A 19,547-nucleotide genomic window follows, 5' to 3' on the forward strand; every position below is an offset into this window, starting at 1 on the left:
ATAATTCTTAAAATAATTGTTATGCTTTTTGTGAACGTTTATCGTGAGTAATTTAGTAAAATGTTAGCGAATTCCCCGGAAGTTTGCGGGGGGTATGCTAGTTCTGAACGTCACATGCTAATGTAAAAAGCTGGTTTTTGATATAAATATGAACTTGATTGAACAAAACATGCATGTATTGTATAACATAATGTCCTAGGGTTGTCATCTGATGAAGATCATCAAAGGTGAGTGCTGCATTTAGCTGTCTTCTGGGTTTTGGTGACATTATATGCTGGCTTGAAAAATGGGTGTCTGATTATTTCTGGCTTGGTACTCTGCTGACATAATCTAATGTTTTGCTTTCGTTGTAAAGCCTTTTTGAAATCGGACAGTGTGGTTAGATTAACGAGAGTCTTGTCTTTAAATGGCTGTAAAATAGTCATATGTTTGAGAAATTGAAGTAATAGGATTTTTAAGGTTTTGAAAATCGCGCCACAGGATAGCAGTGGCTGTTACGTAGGTGGGACGAATTCGTCCCGCCTAGCCTAGAGAGGTTAATCGCGTGATAATAATTACAGGGAGTTAATTGATAAACGTCTTTAGTTTAATCGTGGCCCAAAGACACGACATATATGGTGCCCCCTGTGAGGACTCTAAAACTAAAACGCACGTTGGGTCATTTTGATAATACATTATGGAGCCCCCGTGCGAGGAATCTAAGATAGAATTGGACTTTGCTGTGAAATTCTATATATCAATTGTGCAAACAGAATTGTACAAACAGCCTGCTATCTATACAAAAGGTGATTGTGTGTATTTTCCATTGGGAGAAGCTATATAGAGCTGCTCCGGTCTTATGTCGATAGCAGTGAGGGATAAATTCCAGATTTAGTCCGTTAGGCCAAACGGTACAATTTCTGTCGGTCAATATTAACTTCTAGAGTAAGGTTAGAAATTAGAAGATAACTGTCCGGTGACCGAGCCGAATAATTCGCCTACCGCACTAAGACAGTGTGGGCAGACCGTATCCGTATCTGTATTTAAGTACCGTGTCGCTCCGGTCAACATAAACGCTAGCAGAATATGCTGAATGGGGTTAAGGTGAGACGTCACTAGAAAACCCACCCTTTCCATTGTGAGAGGACCCTATTTTGGTGCTTGGAAGTGATACTCCTGAACCAAGTAGCAATAGCTTAGCATTACTGCAAGCTAACAGAGAGGGAACATTTTACCCTCCCCGTACCACGTTTAAAGTTCCTCCGCTAGCGCGACGGAAGTCCCGACCTTTGTACATCTGTTTAATTTCAGTATTCTATACCCTGGTGGTGAAGAATTGCCAGTACATCTCTAGGGGAAATCCAAACGTGGATCACGGTAAGATATCCAGACAATCGCAATTGACTGGATATGACATCTCATTCAATTTAACTAACAAGTGAAATTGCCAGATTTACCTTTTCAAGTGGATCTTTTAAATAATATCCAAAATTGATTGGGCTTCTACAATGAGACATGATTAACTTTTTCCAAACTTAACGTAGATGAAGCAAAGATCTCAGGTTAATTGAAAGTTAATTCCCAGATAGCCTTTACAGGTTTGATTTATCATAAATAGATTCATCAGTAAAATCTGCTTTAGCAAAGCACATTCAGTATAACCCATTACTGACGGGAGTTACAGGGAGTTAATTGATAAACATGTCTTCAGTTTAATGGTGCCCCAAAGACACGACAGGGGTTACTAGTGGGTTACTAAGAAGTTATTAGGAAGCTACTAGGGGGTTACAGTGAGGTTACTAGGAAGTTACTAAAGCCTACTACGCTGTTACTACAAGGTTACTAAGAGGTTACTAAAAGTTTACTTAGAGGTTACTAGGAGTTTATTAAGAGGTTACTAAAAGTCTACTTAGAGGTTACTAGCAGTTTATTAAGAGGCTACTAGGAGGTTACTAGGGGTTACTAGGAGGTTACTAGGAGGCTACTAAGAGGCTACTAAGAGGTTACTAAGAGGTTACTAGGAGGCTACTAGGAGGTTACTAGGAGATTACTAGGAGGCTACTAGGAGGCTACTAGGAGGCTACTAGGAGGCTACTAGGAGGCTACTAAGAGGCTCCTAGGAGGTTACTAGGTGGTTACTAGGAGGCTAATAGGAGGCTACTAGGAGGTTACTAGGGGTTACTAGGTGGTTACTAGGAGGTTACTAGGAGGTTACTAGGAGGCTACTAGGTTACTAGGAGGCTACTAAGAGGCTACTAGGAGGCTACTAGGAGGTTACTAGGAGGTTACTAGGAGGCTACTAGGAGATAACTAAGAGCCTACTAGAAGGTTACTAAGAGGTTACTAGGTGGTTACTCAGAAGTTACTAACAAGCGTAGGCTCTTTGGCAGATGAATCCGATGCGGTCAGTGCAGAAGAAGTCATTCCAGTTGGCCTCGTGGATCAGCCCGGCACAGTCTTCTCCCTCCTCATGACCATGTGACCAGTTGTCTGGCTGGCCTGGCTTCCACTTCCTATAGAAACTCACCATATACAGTATGTTTATCACTGTACATATAATGTCTCTTAAAGCTCTCTTAAAGCAATCTGACCAAATTCACATAGAGCACAGTCCTCAAATAGCTGAAAATACAATATTTTTGGTTATTAAAAATATATTTCTCAGCGGTTTAAATCTAATTTTAGCAACCAGGTCATGGCAAAGCGATTGCTATATTTTGCTCCTTTAAGTCAAGACAACCAATCAGAGCTTAGTACCATAGATACATCTGTGGTCTGATTGGCTGGTGGTGTAACGAGGAAAGTTAAACTCTGAACGATGCCTGACAGGCAGCACTGTCTCCCAGGCTGTGTGCCTCTCCCAAGTCCACAGCCAATCGCACGCAAGGAACAACTCAGCTAATTTGGCTAGTCTTGTGAGTGAGGGAGCTAGCTATTTAGCTAGGTAGTCTTGCTAGCTAGCTAGCAAACAAGCTTATTATCTATGCTGGTTTTTAGCTTGCATAATTAATACGTGTATAATTATAAAGGACACTTCATATTTTGTGGATAATATTTAAATGTACAGAGTGGGTGAGCTCTGTTCCTGACAGCCTGATCAGATTCAATAGCAGCCTCAGAGGGTTGGCTGTCTGCAAGGAGCCTTACCTATGAAACAGCCTACAAGGCAGCATCCTGACATCAGCCTCTGAGGTTGCAATTGAATCAGATCAGCATGGCAGGAATAGAGCTCTCCCCCTGGATCAGATCTGCATCAGCCTAAACGGCACTCACTGCTAATCTGCCTGCAAGGAGCTTTATATATGAATCAGCCTACAAGGTATAATCCTGATTTATCAGACTCTGAAATTGAATCTGATCAGCCTGTCAGGAATGGAGCTCACCCACTCTGTAAATGTAAATACTATCCACAGTGTCCCTTACAATTATAAACATACAACTTATGCAAGCTAACAACCAGGATAGATACCGTCCTAGCTTGCAAGCTAGTTAACAACCAGGATAGATAACAGGCTAGCTTGCAAGCTAGCTAACAAAACTACCTCACTCACCAGCTAGCTCGCTCAAAATAATAGCCAAGTTAGCTGCGTTATTCCTTGCATGCGATTGGCTGTGGTCTTGGGGGAGGCACGCAGCCTGGGAGACAGAGTTGACTGTCAGGCATAATTTAGGCCTTAAATACCCGACGAGCTGATTGTGACTCACGTGAAGACGGGCAGAGTTCCATCCACCCACTTCCAGACATTCTCGTCCTCTCGGTCCATCAGCCCCAGCCAGAAGTAGCCTTTTCCTGCTATCTGCTTCCTTACCCATTGCTGAAAAACACACAACGCGCATTAATAAGGATGTTAGTGACACTGTGATCATTCATGTAAATATGATTTACTCAGTATGGGTTTAAATATCTCAGGGTCTCGTTGTTATTCAGTCAGTATGGGTTTAAAAATCTCAGGGTCTTGTTGTTATTCAGTCAGTATGGGTTTAAATATCTCAGGGTCTTGTTGTTATTCAGTCAGTATGGGTTTAAATATCTCAGAGTCTTGTTGTTATTCAGTCAGTATGGGTTTAAACATCTCAGAGTCTTGTTGTTATTCAGTCAGTATGGGTTTAAATATCTCAGGGTCTTGTTGTTATTCAGTCAGTATGGGTTTAAAAATCTCAGGGTCTTGTTGTTATTCAGTCAGTATGGGTTTAAATATCTCAGGGTCTTGTTGTTATTCAGTCAGTATGGGTTTAAATATCTCAGGGTCTTGTTGTTATTCAGTCAGTATGGGTTTAAATACAGTCGAAGTCGAAAGTTTACATACACTTAGGTTGGAGTCATTAAAACTGTTTTGTCAACCACTCCACAAATTTCTTGTTAACAAACTATAGTTTTGGCAAGTCGGTTAGGACATATACCTTGTGCATGACACGTAATTTTTCCAACAATTGTTTACAAACAGATAATTTCACTGTACCTCAATTCCAGTGGGTCAGAAGTTTACATACACTAAGTTGACTGTGCCTTTAAACGGCCTTGGAAAATTCCAGAAAATTATGTAATGGCTTTAGAAGCTTCTGATAGGCTAATTGACATAATTTGAGTCAATTGGAAGTGTACCTGTGGATGTATTTCAAGGCCTACCTTCAAACTCAGTGCCTCTTAGCTTGACATCATGAAAACATCAAAAGAAATCAGCCAAGACCTCATAAAAAAATGTGTAGACCTCCACAAGTCTGGTTCATCCTTGGGAGCAATTTCCAAATGCCTGAAGGTACCACGTTCATCTGTGCAAACAATAGTACACACCAAGGGACCACGCAGCCGTCATACCGCTCAGGAAGGAGAAGCGTTCTGTCTCCTAGAGATGAACGTACTTTGGTGCGAGAAGTGCAAATCAATCCCAGAACAACAACAAAGGACCTTGTGAAGATGCTGGAGGAAACAGGTACAAAAGTATCTATATCCACAGTAAAACGAGTCCTATATCAACATAAACTGACAAGTAGCCCAGCAAGGAAGCCACTGCTCCAAAACCGCCATAAAAAAGCCAGACTACGGTTTGCAACTGCACATGGGGACAAAGGTCGTACTTTTTGGAGAAATGTCCTCTGGTCTGATGAAACAAAAATAGAACTGTTTGGCCATAATGACCATCGTTATGTTTGGAGGAAAAAGGGGGAGGCTTGCAAGCCGAAGAACACAATCCCAACCGGGAAGCATGGGGGTGGCTGCATCATGTTGTGGGGGTGCTTTGCTGCAGGAGGGACTGGTGCACTTCACAAAATAGATGGCTACTTGAGGAAGGAAAATTATGTGCATATATTGAAGCAACATCTCAAGATATCAGTCAGGAGGTTAAAGCTTGGTCGCAAATGGGTCTTCCAAATGGACAATGATCCCAAGCATACTTCCAAAGTTGTGGCAAAATGGTTTAAGGACAACAAAGTCAAGGTATTGGAGTGGCCATCACAAAGCCCTGACCTCCATCCTATAGAACATTTGTGGGCAGAACGAAAAAAGTGTGTGCGAGCAAGGAGGTCTACAAACCTGACTCAGTTACACCAGCTCTGTGAGGAGGAATGGGCCAAAATTCACCAAACTTATTGCGGGATTCTTGTGGAAGGCTACCCGAAACGTTTGACCGAAGTTAAAGAATTTAAAGGCAATGCTACCAAATACTAATTGAGTGTATGTAAACTTCTAACCCACTGGGAATGTGATGAAAGAAATAAAGCTGAAATAAATCCTTCTCTTGACTATTATTCTGACATTTCACATTCTTAAAATAAAGTGGTCATCCTAACTGACCTAAAACAGGGAATTTTTACTGGGATTAAATGTCAGGAATTGTGAAAAACTGAGTTTAAGTGTATTTGGCTATGGTGAATGTAAACGTCCGACTTCAACTATATCTCAGAGTCTTGTTGATGACCACTTTATTCAGTCAGTATGGGTTTAAACATCTCAGAGTCTTGTTGTTATTCAGTCAGTATGGGTTTAAATATCTCAGGGTCTTGTTGTTATTCAGTCAGTATGGGTTTAAATATCTCAGGGTCTTGTTGTTATTTACTCAGTATGGGTTTAAATATCTCAGGGTCTTGTTGTTATTCACTCAGTATGGGTTTAAATATCTCAGGGTCTTGTTGTTATTCAGTCAGTATGGGTTTAAATATCTCAGGGTCTTGTTGTTATTCAGTCAGTATGGGTTTACATTTCTCAGGGTCTTATTATTTAAGGTCAGGGGTTAGGTGTGACTAGACTTAGTGTACCTGTTCCTCCAGGTCAACGTTAGGGGTCAGGGATCAAGTGTTACTGGACCTACCTGCTCCTCCAGGTTAGGAGTTAGGAGTTAGGGGTCAGGGGTAAAGGGTCAGGGGTGAGGTGTACCTATTCCTCCAGGATGACCATGGATGATGTCATGTTGAGGTTATAGGTAAGGGATTAGGGGTTAGGTCTGACTAGATTTAGTGTACCTGTTCCTCCAGGTCAACGTTAGGGATTAGGGGTTAGGTGTGACTAGACCTACCTGCTCCTCCAGATCCCTCACTATAATCATGGATGATGTCATGTTGGAACAGAAGTCGTGAGCCTCGTCAAAGTTGAGTCTCTGAAGACCAGAAGAGAAGAAGTAGCATCTGGAACTGAAGCCACTCCAATGGGACGGGCAGCCTGGATTACAGATGTAGAATCTTAATTTAGTGAGTTTGCTACAGCAGGAAAATAATCCTACAGCAACAGGAAATGTGAATTATTATGTGGATTATAATTCATTGACCTTTTTGTAGGGATTGACCCAAAAAATTATATGGGAAAATCAAGTTCCCCTGCATCAGGGTGATCAAATTAAGGTCCTACATCTGTAACATGAACACTGTTTGTACCCCAACACTATAACAACATGAACCCTGTTAGTACCACAACATGAACCCTGTTAGTACCCTAACACTATAACAACATGAACCCTGTGGGTACCCCAACACTATAACAACATGTACCCTGTTAGTACCCCAACACTATAACAACATGAACCCTGTTGGTACCCCCAATACTATAACAACATGAACCCTGTTAGTACCCCAACAGTATAACAACATGAACCCTGTTAGTACCCCCAACACTATAACAACATGAACCCTGTGGGTACCCCAACACTATAACAACAAGAAACCTGTTAGAACCCCAACACTATAACAACATGAACCCTGTTAGTACCCCAACACTATAACAACATGAACCCCGTTAGTACCCCCAACACTATAACAACATGAACCCTGTTAGTACCCCCAACACTATAACAACATGAACCTTGTTAGTACACCAACACTATAACAAAATGAACCCAGTTAGTACCCCAACACTATAACAACATGAACCCAGTTAGTACCCCAACACTATAACAACATGAACCCTGTTAGTACCCCAACATTATAACAACATGAACCTTGTGGGTACCCCAACACTATAAAAACATGAACCCTGTTAGTACCCCAACACTATAACAACATGAACCATGTTAGTACCCCAACACAATAACAACATGAACCCTGTGGGTACCCCAAACTATAACAACATGAACCCTGTTAGTACCCCAACACTACAACAACATGAACCCTGTTAGTACCCCAACATTATAACAACATGAACCTTGTGGGTACCCCAACACTATAACAACATGAACCCTGTTAGTACCCCAACACTATAACAACATGAACCCTGTTAGTACCCCAACACAATAACAACATGAACCCTGTGGGTACCCCAAACTATAACAACATGAACCCTGTTAGTACCCCAACACTACAACAACATGAACCCTGTTAGTACCCCAACACAATAACAACATGAACCCTGTGGGTACCCCAAACTATAACAACATGAACCCTGTTAGTACCCCAACACTACAACAACATGAACCCTGTTAGTACCCCAACACTATAACAACATGAACCCTGTTAGTACCCCAACACAATAACAACATGAACCCTGTGGGTACCCCAACACTATAACAACATGAACCCTGTTAGTACCCCAACACTACAACAACATGAACCCTGTTAGTACCCCAACACTATAACAACATGAACCCTGTTAGTACCCCAACACTATAACAACATGAACCCTGTTAGTACCCCAACACTATAACAACATGAACCCTGTTAGTACCCCCAACACAATAACAACATGAACCCTGTGGGTACCCCCAACACTATAACAACATGAACACTGTTAGTACCCCCAACACTATAAAAACATGAACCCTGTTAGTACCCCCAACACTATAACAACATGAACCCTTTTAGTACCCCACACTATAACAACATGAACCCTGTTAGTACCCCAACACTATAACAACATGAACCCTGTTGGTACCCCAACACTATAACAACATGAACCCTGTTAGTACCCCAACACTATAACAACATGAACCCTGTTAGTACCCCCAACACTATAACAACATGAACCCTGTTAGTACCCCCAACACTATAACAACATGAACCCTGTGGGTACCCCAACACTATAACAACATGAACCCTGTTAGTACCCCCAACACTATAACACCATGAACCCTGTTAGTACCCCCAACACTATAACAACATGAACCCTGTTAGTACCCCCAACACTATAACAACATGAACCCTGTGGGTACCCCAACACTATAAAAACATGAACCCTGTTAGTACCCCCAACACTATAACACCATGAACCCTGTTAGTACCCCCAACACTATAACAACATGAACCCTGTTAGTACCCCCAACACTATAACAACATGAACACTGTTAGTACCCCCAACACTATAAAAACATGAACCCTGTTAGTACCCCCAACACTATAACAACATGAACCCTGTGGGTACCCCAACACTATAACAACATGAACCCTGTTAGTACCCCCAACACTATAACACCATGAACCCTGTTAGTACCCCCAACACTATAACAACATGAACCCTGTTAGTACCCCCAACACTATAACATGAACCCTGTTAGTACCCCAACACTATAACAACATGAAACCTGTTAGTACCCCAACACTATAACAACATGAACCCTGTTAGTACCCCAACACAATAACAACATGAACCCTGTTAGTACCCCAACACTATAACAACATGAACCCTGTTAGTACCCCAACACTATAACAACATGAACCCTGTTAGTACCCCCAACACTATAACAACATGAACCCTGTTAGTACCCCAACACTATAACAACATGAACCCTGTTAGTACCCCCAACACTATAACAACATGAACCCTGTTAGTACCCCAACACTATAACAACATGTTAGTACCCCAACACCACAGTGTTGAAGAAGTAGTAGCAGCTGGACCTGAAGCTGGTCCACTGAGCCGAGCAGTCTGGAATATAACACAGTTACTCTGGGGTAGTATCAGCCTGGTAATTACTGTAATCAAAAAACTGTGGCGACAGAGAGGGCTGCCGTGCCTCAAAGCCATGACGGACCTCAAAGAACTTCACTGGACTTAATACAAACTGCATTTATTGTAGCTGGGGATTTTAACAAAGCAAATTTTAATTTTAGAAAGAGGCTACCTGTAGTACTCCCACTGCTAAAACATACAACCACTGTTACTCCAACTTCAGCGACGCCTACAAGGCCCTCCCCCACCCTCTATTCAGCAAATCTGACAATGACTTCATTTTGCTCCTCCCTTCCTATAGGCAGAAACTCAAACAGGAAGTACCCGTACTAAGGACTACTCAACGCTGGTCGGAACAATTGGAATCCACGCTTCAAGATTGTTTTGATTGCGTGGACTGTGTCATGTCTTTGCTATGCTGGATTAAGTGATGCATGCTATTTTATAAAATACTTTCTCTGTAATTAATGTTACCTGATTAAACTAATCATGTAAATGTAATTAACTAGGAAGTCGGGGCACCACGGAAGAATGTTTATAGAGCTGTTGTCTTCCAAATAAACTCTTAACCTCTTGGCGTTCCCCTAGGATAGGGGGCGCTAAAGCGATTTTTGAAAAAAAATTGTGCCCATTTTAAACGGCCTCCTACTCAAACTCAGAAGCTAGGATATGCATATAATTAATACTTGTGGATAGAAAACACCCTAAAGTTTCTAAAACTGTTTGAATGGTGTCTGTGAGTATAACAGAACTCATATGGCAGTCAAAACCCCGAGACAGATGGAAACAGGAAGTGGAATTCTGAATTGCGAACTCAACTTCATCACGTTGCCTATTAATCATACCGTGAGCTATGGTTCATTGAGCACTTCCTATTGCTTCCACTAGATGCCCCGTCTTCACAAATTGGTTTGAGCCTTCTACTGTTAAAACTGAATGAATGAGACGCTGTGGAACGTGGTCACACGGAGAGGGCCATCACCATTATGACGCCGGCGCCCCTGGTTACCCTCCCCTTTCGAAACGTTTTGAAACACAATGCAATCGTCCCCCTCGAATCTTATTGGCTCTCTTGTTGAAAAACGCCCTGAAGATTTATGTTATACAAGGTTTGACATGTTTGAACGAACCTAAATGGGAAAAAAATGCATTTTCTCGAAATGGCTGTCCCGTGGCCGACGAAGCATTTGGATCAGCCTTCAGACGCGCTAACAAGAACAAGCTCTTGGAACATAAAGGAGTAATTTTTTCGAACGAAAATACATTTGTTGTGGACCTGGGATTCCTGGAAGTGCTTTCTGATGAAGACAACCAAAGGTAAGGGATTATTGACAATAGTATACAAGACTAGATGTGATATGCGATTGTTCCAAGATGGCTAGCCTATTGCTATTGCTAGCCTATTGTTCTGAGTATCGCATCCCCTTTTATCGCAAAGTGTGATTACCCAGTAAAGTTATTTTTAAATCTGGCATTACAGGTGCTTTCAAGAGATATTCATCTATAAATCTTAGAATGACAATATTACATTTTAAAAATGTTTTCGAATAGTAATTTAGTAAATTGTAGCTCTGTTTCATCGGATGCATTTGAGGAAAAATAGTTAGTCAACGTTACGCACCGATGTAAAATGCTGTTTTTATATATAAATATGAACTTTATCGAACAAAAGAATGCATGTATTGTGTAACATGATGTCCTAGGTGTGTCATCTGATGAAGACTGTCATAGGTTAGTGCTGCATTTAGCTGTTTTTTGGTTATTTGTGATGCATGTGGTTGGTCGGAAAATGGCTATGTGGCTACTTTTACGATATACTCCTCTAACATAATCTAATGTTTTGCTTTTGCTGTAAAGCCTTTTTGAAATCTGACAAGGTGGTTCGATTCAGGAGAGGTGTATCTATAAAACGATATAATTTGAAAAAAATATATATATACATATTAAATGTTGTTATGCTAATGGCGATATGATTTTTTGCTGGATGTCCGAGGCCGCACAGGGGTTAAAGACCTGGTAATCTTTTATATCAATAGCAGTCAATTATTAATCGTCACCTTATTCAGTCTCATCTGAATATCATAGAATTCTTGGTTATCTTCACAAACCCTGGCTAACAAGTTGAATCAGCAATACAAAATTTGGTTTAATTATTGATTTACTAAATACCTAAATAATCACACAGAATTACATATACACAGGATGGATCATATATTGATTACTAATTATGTCATACAAGGAAACGTCCCTTGCGGACGGAACCGATATGACGGCTGGTTACACAAGGAAAGCGGGTTGGGTTTGAATGAAAGCGCGGGAAGACTAAGAAACAAAAGGATTGGGTCTCTATCGGACCTTGTGAAGCTATGCTATCGAAAATGCAGAATCTTATGCATTCTAATAACCGGCCATTTGGAAAAGGAAAATGCAAGAAATATTTACTCTGAGCTAAGCTGCGCTTCGATAGATTGGTCGTAGATGGAAGGCTGGGTTGCCCAGCAGAGATCTCCCTTGTCCTTTGAAGAATATGTCTTGTGGTAGAATGGGTATGTTGTAGTACCGTCGTTGTGTGGTAGAATGGCTACGTTGTGGTACCCTGTCTTTCTGAAGAGGTTATCCGTCCTTTCCTAGCCCACGTTTACAGCTGTTGCTGCTAACTCGACGTCTAGGATGTATCACTTCTTTAGTGAATAAAAGTTCAAAGTTTATACCAAGTTGCCATACCATAAGCTCATGCTATATTCTGGCTGGTGTAGTCGAAATTCATCCTTCCAGCATGTCGATCGTCACCTCCATGGTGAAATTCTCCCTCTTTAACGTATGGACAGCAGTCCCCACGTCACCGGGAACAAGATACTAATTTCGTTAGGTTGTTGTCGTTCAACCTTTCACAACCAGAGCTCACACTGAGGTTGGCTTAGTTCTGTAGTTGATATTAGCCCATGTAACGTATGGACAGCAGTCCTCACGTCATCGGGAACATAAGTTGACTTTCGTCAAGGGGCTTTTGTAGTGGTGGAGAGAAGGGAGAAGGCGTGTTTCATAGTTCACAACCAATGTCTGTTCACTTGGGCGGGGCCACTGAGTGAGCAGAGTTTATTTTTATGAAAACAATTCTCTCATTTAGAAGCTAAAATTACATTAATCTTTTCACAAATAGTTTCATATTTAAACATTTAAATTGCACAACAATTCCATGTGAATCTGATAACTAGAATGTTTAGACTTTCCAAGATACAGTTTATGTCACCCTATCATCAGTAATAATGTCTCAGACGACAACTGATCTGCATCATATTCTTTAAGTACCAACGAATATTTTCATCTGGTTGGATTACTGAAATATGGTTCCGTTCCCCACCTTTCTGATGTTACCAGACTCTCTCCATGTTAACAAAGGGCTTTCCAAGAGTCAAATCTGTAGAGTAGAGAGAGGAAAGGGGGAAAGGTATTTATGGGGGTCATAAACTTCTCCAACAGGGCAACGTCATGACAACTGGGATATGTTCCGGGTAGCTTCTGAGAATAATATTAACCTCTTATGGCTAGGGGGCAGTATTTTCACGGCTGGATAAAAAACGTACCCGATTTAATCTGGTTACTAATCCTACCCAGTAACTAGAATATGCATATACTTATTATATATGGATAGAAAACACCCTAAAGTTTCTAAAACTGTTTGAATGGTGTCTGTGAGTATAACAGAACTCAAATGGCAGGTCAAAACCTGAGAGATTCCTTTACAGGAAGTGGCCTGTCTGACCATTTCTGGAACTTCTTTGCCATCTCTATCTTTTACAAAGGATCTCTGCTCTAACGTGACACTTCCTACGTCGTCCATAGGCACTCAGAGCCCGGGAAAAACGTGAATGTCGTCATCCCAGCCCCAGGCTGAAACACATTATCGCCTTTCTCAAGTGGCCGATCAAGGGACTGTGGGCTTAGGCGCGTGACCTGGCCGCCCCCGTCTTTGTGATTTTTTCCTCTGTTTGCCGAAAAGGAGATTCCCGGTCGGAATATTATCGCTTTTCTACGAGAAAAATGGCATAAAAATTGATTTTAAACAGCGGTTGACATGCTTCGAAGTACGGTAATGGAATATTTAGAATTTTTTGGTCACGAATTGCGCCATGCGCGCGACCCTTCTTTACCATTCGGATAGTGTCTGGGACGCACAAACAAAACGTCGCTATTCGGATATAACGATGGATTATTTTGGACCAACCCAACATTTGTTATTGAAGTGGCAGTCCTGGGAGTGCATTCTGACGAAGACAACAAAAGGTAATCAAACTTTTATAATAGTAAATCTGATATTGGTGAGTGCTAAACTTGCCGGGTGTCTAAATAGCTAGCCCGTGATGGCTGGGCTATGTACTTAGAATATTGCAAAATGTGCTTTCACAAAAAAGCTATTTTAAAATCGGACATATCGAGTGCATAGAGGAGTTCTGTATCTATAATTCTTAAAATAATTGTTATGCTTTTTGTGAACGTTTATCGTGAGTAATTTAGTAAATTGTTAGCAAATTCCTCCGGAAGTTTGCGGGGGTATGCTAGTTCTGAACGTCACATGCTAATGTAAAAAGCTGTTTTTTGATATAAATATGAACTTGATTGAACAAAACATGCATGTATTGTATAACATAATGTCCTAGGTGTGTCATCTGATGAAGATCATCAAAGGTTAGTGCTGCATTTAGCTGTCTTCTGGGTTTTTGTGACATTATATGCTAGCTTGAAAAATGGGTGTCTGATTATTTCTGGCTTGGTACTCTGCTGACATAATCTAATGTTTTGCTTTCGCTGTAAAGCCTTTTTGAAATCGGACAGTGTGGTTAGATAAAGGAGAGTCTTGTCTTTAAAATGCTGTGAAATAGTCATATGTTTGAAAAATTGAAGTTTTTGTATTTTTGAGGAATTTGTAATTCGCGCCACGCCTATCATTGGATATTGGAGCAGGTGTTCCGCTAGCGGAACGTCTAGATGTAAGAGGTTAACGAATATACTGATATGTTGACTGAGTTTATCAGGAAGGGAGGGGTGCGTCACTTGAGTGGGTTGTCACTGCTGGTTGTCACTGCTGCTGTTCCAGTTTCAACAGTTCTGCCTGCAGCTATGGAACCCTGACCTGTTCACCGGACGTGCTACCTTGTCCCGGACCTGCTGTTTTCGACTGTCTCTCTCTACCGCACCTGCTGTCTCTAACTCTGAATGCTTGGCTATGAAAACCCAACTGACATTTACTCCTGAGGTGCTGACCTGTTGCACCCTCTACAAATCAAATCAAAGTTTATTTGTCACGTGCGCCGAATACAACAGTTGTAGACGTTACAGTGAAATGCTAAAGAAATAAAAACAGTGAGAATAACAGTAGTGAGGCTATATACAGTAGCGAGGCTATAACAGTAGCTAGGCTCTATACATGCACCAGTTAGTCGGGCTACTTGAGGCAATATGGACATGTAGGTGTAGTTAGTGACTTTAACAACCACTGTGATTATTATTATTATTTGACCCTGCTGGTCATTTATGAACGTTTGAACATCTTGGCCATGTACTGTTATAATCTCAACCCGGCACAGCCAGAAGAGGACTGGACACCCCTCAGAGCCTGGTTCCTCTCTAGGTTTCTTCCTAGGTTCCTGCCTTTGTAGGGAGTTTTTCCTAGCCACCGTGCTTCTACATCTGCATTGCTTGCTGTTTGGGGTTTTAGGCTGGGTTTCTGTACAGCACTTTGTGACATCTACTGATGTAAAAAGGACTTTATAAATACATTTGATTGATTGATTGATTGATTGATTGATTGATTGATTGATTCATTGATTGATTGATTGATTGATTGATTGATTGATTGACTGATCAAAGCTGGGACCGAGACTGAAAAAAAGCTTATGTCTCAAGGCCATCAGATTGTTAAATAGCCATCACTAGCACATTTAAGACTGCTGCCTATATACATAGACTTGATATCACTGGCCACTTTAATAAATGGAACACTAGTCACTTTAATAAAGTTCACATATTTTGCATTGCTCATCTCATATGTGAGTTTAATAATAACGAACATGGAGAGTTACAAAACAAGAGAAGCATCTGGACATGACAACATAACCAATACTGCCTGATGCTAGGGAGTGCTAGATAAATGAGAAGTAATTAAGGGTAGTGATGAAGTCCATGTGTGCTTCATGAGGCGCAGGTGTGTGTAATGAGGGTTGCCAGGTGTGCGTCTTGATGGGTTGCCAGTACCGGTGGTTAGTAAACCGGCGACGGCGAGCGCTAGCGTGGGATTAGACGTGACTTCTCCCCCACCCCCTTTCCCACCAATGTGCAGCTCCAGCCGCAGGACTACACGGGCCAGGGAGAAGGCCACAAGGGCGAGGAGCGGGTCAGTCCGGACAACGAAGGGAGATATCTCGGATGATGTTGGGATCTAGAAAGTCATCCACTGGAACCCAACACCGCTCCTCTGGACCGTACCTCTCCCAGTCCACCAGATACGGGAGCCAACCCCCATGACGTCGGAAGTCCAGGAGGGGGAGGGGTGGCGGTCTGCCTGATCGTTCTGACGGCAGAAGGCATGCTGGAGCCTCAGGTGGGTGGCGTTCCATACCTCCACTGGTACCACTCGTCAACTGCAGGGGCCTCGGTCTGGCTCGGAGTCCACAGAGCCAGGGCCAGCTGATATCCCAGGATGCACTGTAAGGGAGTCAGCCCGGTGGACGAGTGACAAAGTGGGTTCCCACTCAGCCTGCCGGTCCTGGCAGTGACTCCTTAGGAACCTCCACAGCTTCTGGTTGTTCTTCTCCATCTGCCCGTTAGACTGAGGCCGGTACCCGAATGTGAGGCTGACCGTGGCCCCCAGCTTCTCCATAAAGGCTTTCCAGACCCGCAACGTGAATTGGGGACCACGGTCGGAAACAATGTCCTCCGGAAGGCCATAGTACCAGAAGAATTGTGCTAGAATAGTGCCTCAGCGACCTGGAGAGTGGTAGGTAGACCAGAGAGGGATAAAACTGCAAGATTTTGAGAATCTGTCAACAATCCGAATAGTGGTAAAACCATCAGAAAGGGGGAGATCTGTTACAAAGTCTATGGACAGATGTGACCAAGGCCACTGATGGAGGGGAAGGTGGAGTAGTTTACCTGCTGGAGCAAGTCGGTGAGATTTGGATTGAGTACATACCGAACATGAGTTGACATAGTTCCCCTATGGAGCTGTGAGGGGAACGGCACCTCCGTACCTTCAGGCTCTGATCAGGCCCTACACCCAAACAAGGGCACTGCGTTCATCCACCTCTGGCCTGCTCGCCTCCCTACCTCTGAGGAAGCACAGTTCCCGCTCAGCCCAGTCAAAACTGTTCGCTGCTCTGGCACCCCAATGGTGGAACAAGCTCCCTCACGACGCCAGGACAGCGGAGTCAATCACCACCTTCCGGAGACACCTGAAACCCCACCTCTTTAAGGAATACCTAGGATAGGATAAAGTAATCCTTCTAACCCCCCCCTTAAAAGATTTAGATGCACTATTGTAAAGTGGTTGTTCCACTGGATATCATAAGGTGAATGCACCAATTTGTAAGTCGCTCTGGATAAGAGCGTCTGCTAAATGACTTAAATGTAAATGTAAATGTAAATATGTATACACTGTATTGTATTCTACTGTATCTTAGTCTATGCCGCTCTGACATTACTCGTCCATATATGTATATATTCTTAATTCCATTACTTTACTTATTGTGTATATGTTGTGAAATTGTTAGATATTACTTGCTAGATATTACTGCATTGTCGGAGTTAGAAACATAGGCATTTCGCAACAGCCACAATAAAATCTGCTAAACAAGTGTATGTGATAAAATCTGATTGATCACAACACTATATCAGCCTGGTTACTGTCACAACACTGAATCAGCCTGGTTACTGTCACAACACTATATCAGCCTGCTTACTATCACAACACTATATCAGCCTGGTTACTATCACAACACTGAATCAGCCTGGTTTCTATGACAGCACTATATCAGCCTGGTTACTATTGTATCACAACACTATATCAGCCTGGTTACTATTGTATCACAACACTATATCAGCCTGTTTACTATTGTATCACAACACTATATCAGCCTGGTTACTATCACAACACTATATCAGCCTGGTTACTATCACAACACTATATCCTCTCTAGGGTAGGTGGCACCAAATCGTCCCACCTACGTAACAGCCAGTGTAATCCCGTGGCGCGTTATTCAAAAACCTCAAAAATGCAAAAACTTCAATTTTTCAAACATATGACTATTTTACACCATTTTAAAGACAAGACTCTCGTTAATCTAACCACACTGTCCGATTTCAAAAAGGCTTTACAACGAAAACAAAACATTAAATTATGTCAGCAGAGTACCCAGCCAGAAATAATCAGACACCCATTTTTCAAGCTAGCATATAATGTCACAAAAACACAGAAGACAGCTAAATGCAGCACTAACCTTTGATGATCTTCATCAGATGACAACCCTAGGACATTATGTTATACAATACATGCATGTTTTGTTCAATCAAGTTCATATTTATATCAAAAACCAGCTTTTTACATTAGCATGTGACTAGCATGTGACTAGCATTCCCACCGAACACTGCCGGTGAATTTACTAAATTACTCACGATAAACGTTCACAAAAAGCATAACAATTATTTTAAGAATTATAGATACAGAACTCCTCTATGCACTCGATATGTCCGATTTTAAAATAGCTTTTCGGTGAAAGCACATTTTGCAATATTCTCAGTAGATAGCCCGGCATCACAGGGCTAGCTATTTAGACACCCAGCAAGTTTAGCACTCACCAAAGTCAGATTTACTATAAGAAAAATGTTATTACCTTTGCTGTTCTTCATCAGAATGCACTCCCAGGACTTCTACTTCAATAACAAATGTTGGTTTGGTTCAAAATAATCCATAGTTATATCCAAACAGCGGCGTTTTGTTCGTGCGTTCAAGACACTATCCGAAAGGGTAAATAAGGGTTACGAGCATGGCGCAATTCGTGACCAAAAAAATCTAAATATTCCATTATCGTACTTCGAAGCATGTCAACCGCTGTTTAAAATCAATTTTTATGCCATTTTTCTCATAAAAAAGCGATAATATTCCGACCGGGAATCTGCGTTTAGGTAAACAGACGAAAGAAAATAAAGCATTCGGTCAATTCGGGCACGCGCCTAAGCCCATAGTACTCTGATCGGCCACTTGCCAAAAGCGATAATGTGTTTCAGCCAGAGGCTGCCTCGATATCGTTCAGCTTTTTCCCGGGCTCTGAGAGCCTATGGGAGCCGTAGGAAGTGTCACGTTAGAGCAAAGATCCTCAGTCTTCAATAAAAAGAGCCAAGATGAAACACAACTTGTCAGACAGGCCACTTCCTGCATGGAATCTTCTCAGGTTTTGGCCTGCCATTTGAGTTCTGTTATACTCACAGACACCATTCAAACAGTTTTAGAAACTTTAGGGTGTTTTCTATCCAAAGCCAATAATTATATGCATATTCTAGTTACTGGGCAGGAGTAGTAACCAGATTAAATCGGGTACGTTTTTTATCCGGCCGTGTCAATACTGCCCCCTAGCCCTAACAGGATATCAGCCTGCTTACTATCACAACACTATATCAGACTGGTTACTATCACAACACTATATCAGCCTGGGTATTACTGTGTCACAACATTATGTCAGCCTGGTTACTACTGTATCACAACACTGTATATGCCTAGTTCATATCACAACACTATATCAGCCTGGTTACTATAGTAACACTATTTCAGCCTGGTTACTATTGTATCACAACACTATATCAGACTGGTTACTATCCCAACACTATATCAGCCTGGTTAATATTGTATCACAAAATTATATCAGCCTGGTTACTATCACAACACTATATCAGCCTGGTTACTATTGTATCACAACACTATATCAGCCTGGTTACTATCACAACACTATATCAGCCTGGTTACTATTGTATCACAACACTATATCAGCCTGGTTGCTATCACAACACTTTATCAGCCTGGTTGCTATCACAACACTATATCATCCTGGTTACTATCACAACACTATATCAGCCTGGTTACTATCACAACACTATATCAGCCTGGTTACTATCACAACACTATATCAGCATGGGTATTACTGTGTCACAA

The 19,547-nt window shown here is 41.8% G+C and overlaps 1 protein-coding gene across 3 annotated transcripts in view; it reads right to left on the reverse strand.

Moving 5' to 3' along the window:
• The window catches only part of LOC106592074 (collectin-12), a 133,729-nt gene that overhangs the window by 12,630 nt on the left and 101,552 nt on the right, over positions 1-19,547 (reverse strand). For all 3 annotated transcript variants that reach the window (XM_045694578.1, XM_045694577.1, XM_045694579.1), the window contains 3 exons: positions 6,492-6,634; positions 3,685-3,794; positions 2,350-2,492 (listed from right to left, as the gene is read on the reverse strand). In XM_045694578.1, coding sequence (XP_045550534.1) covers positions 2,350-2,492; positions 3,685-3,794; positions 6,492-6,634 — 396 coding nt within the window. The remainder of the gene's footprint in view (positions 1-2,349; positions 2,493-3,684; positions 3,795-6,491; positions 6,635-19,547) is intronic.

This window comes from Salmo salar, chromosome ssa14, assembly GCF_905237065.1.
Source record: "Salmo salar chromosome ssa14, Ssal_v3.1, whole genome shotgun sequence".
In the NCBI taxonomy this organism is placed as follows: Eukaryota; Metazoa; Chordata; class Actinopteri; order Salmoniformes; family Salmonidae; genus Salmo; species Salmo salar.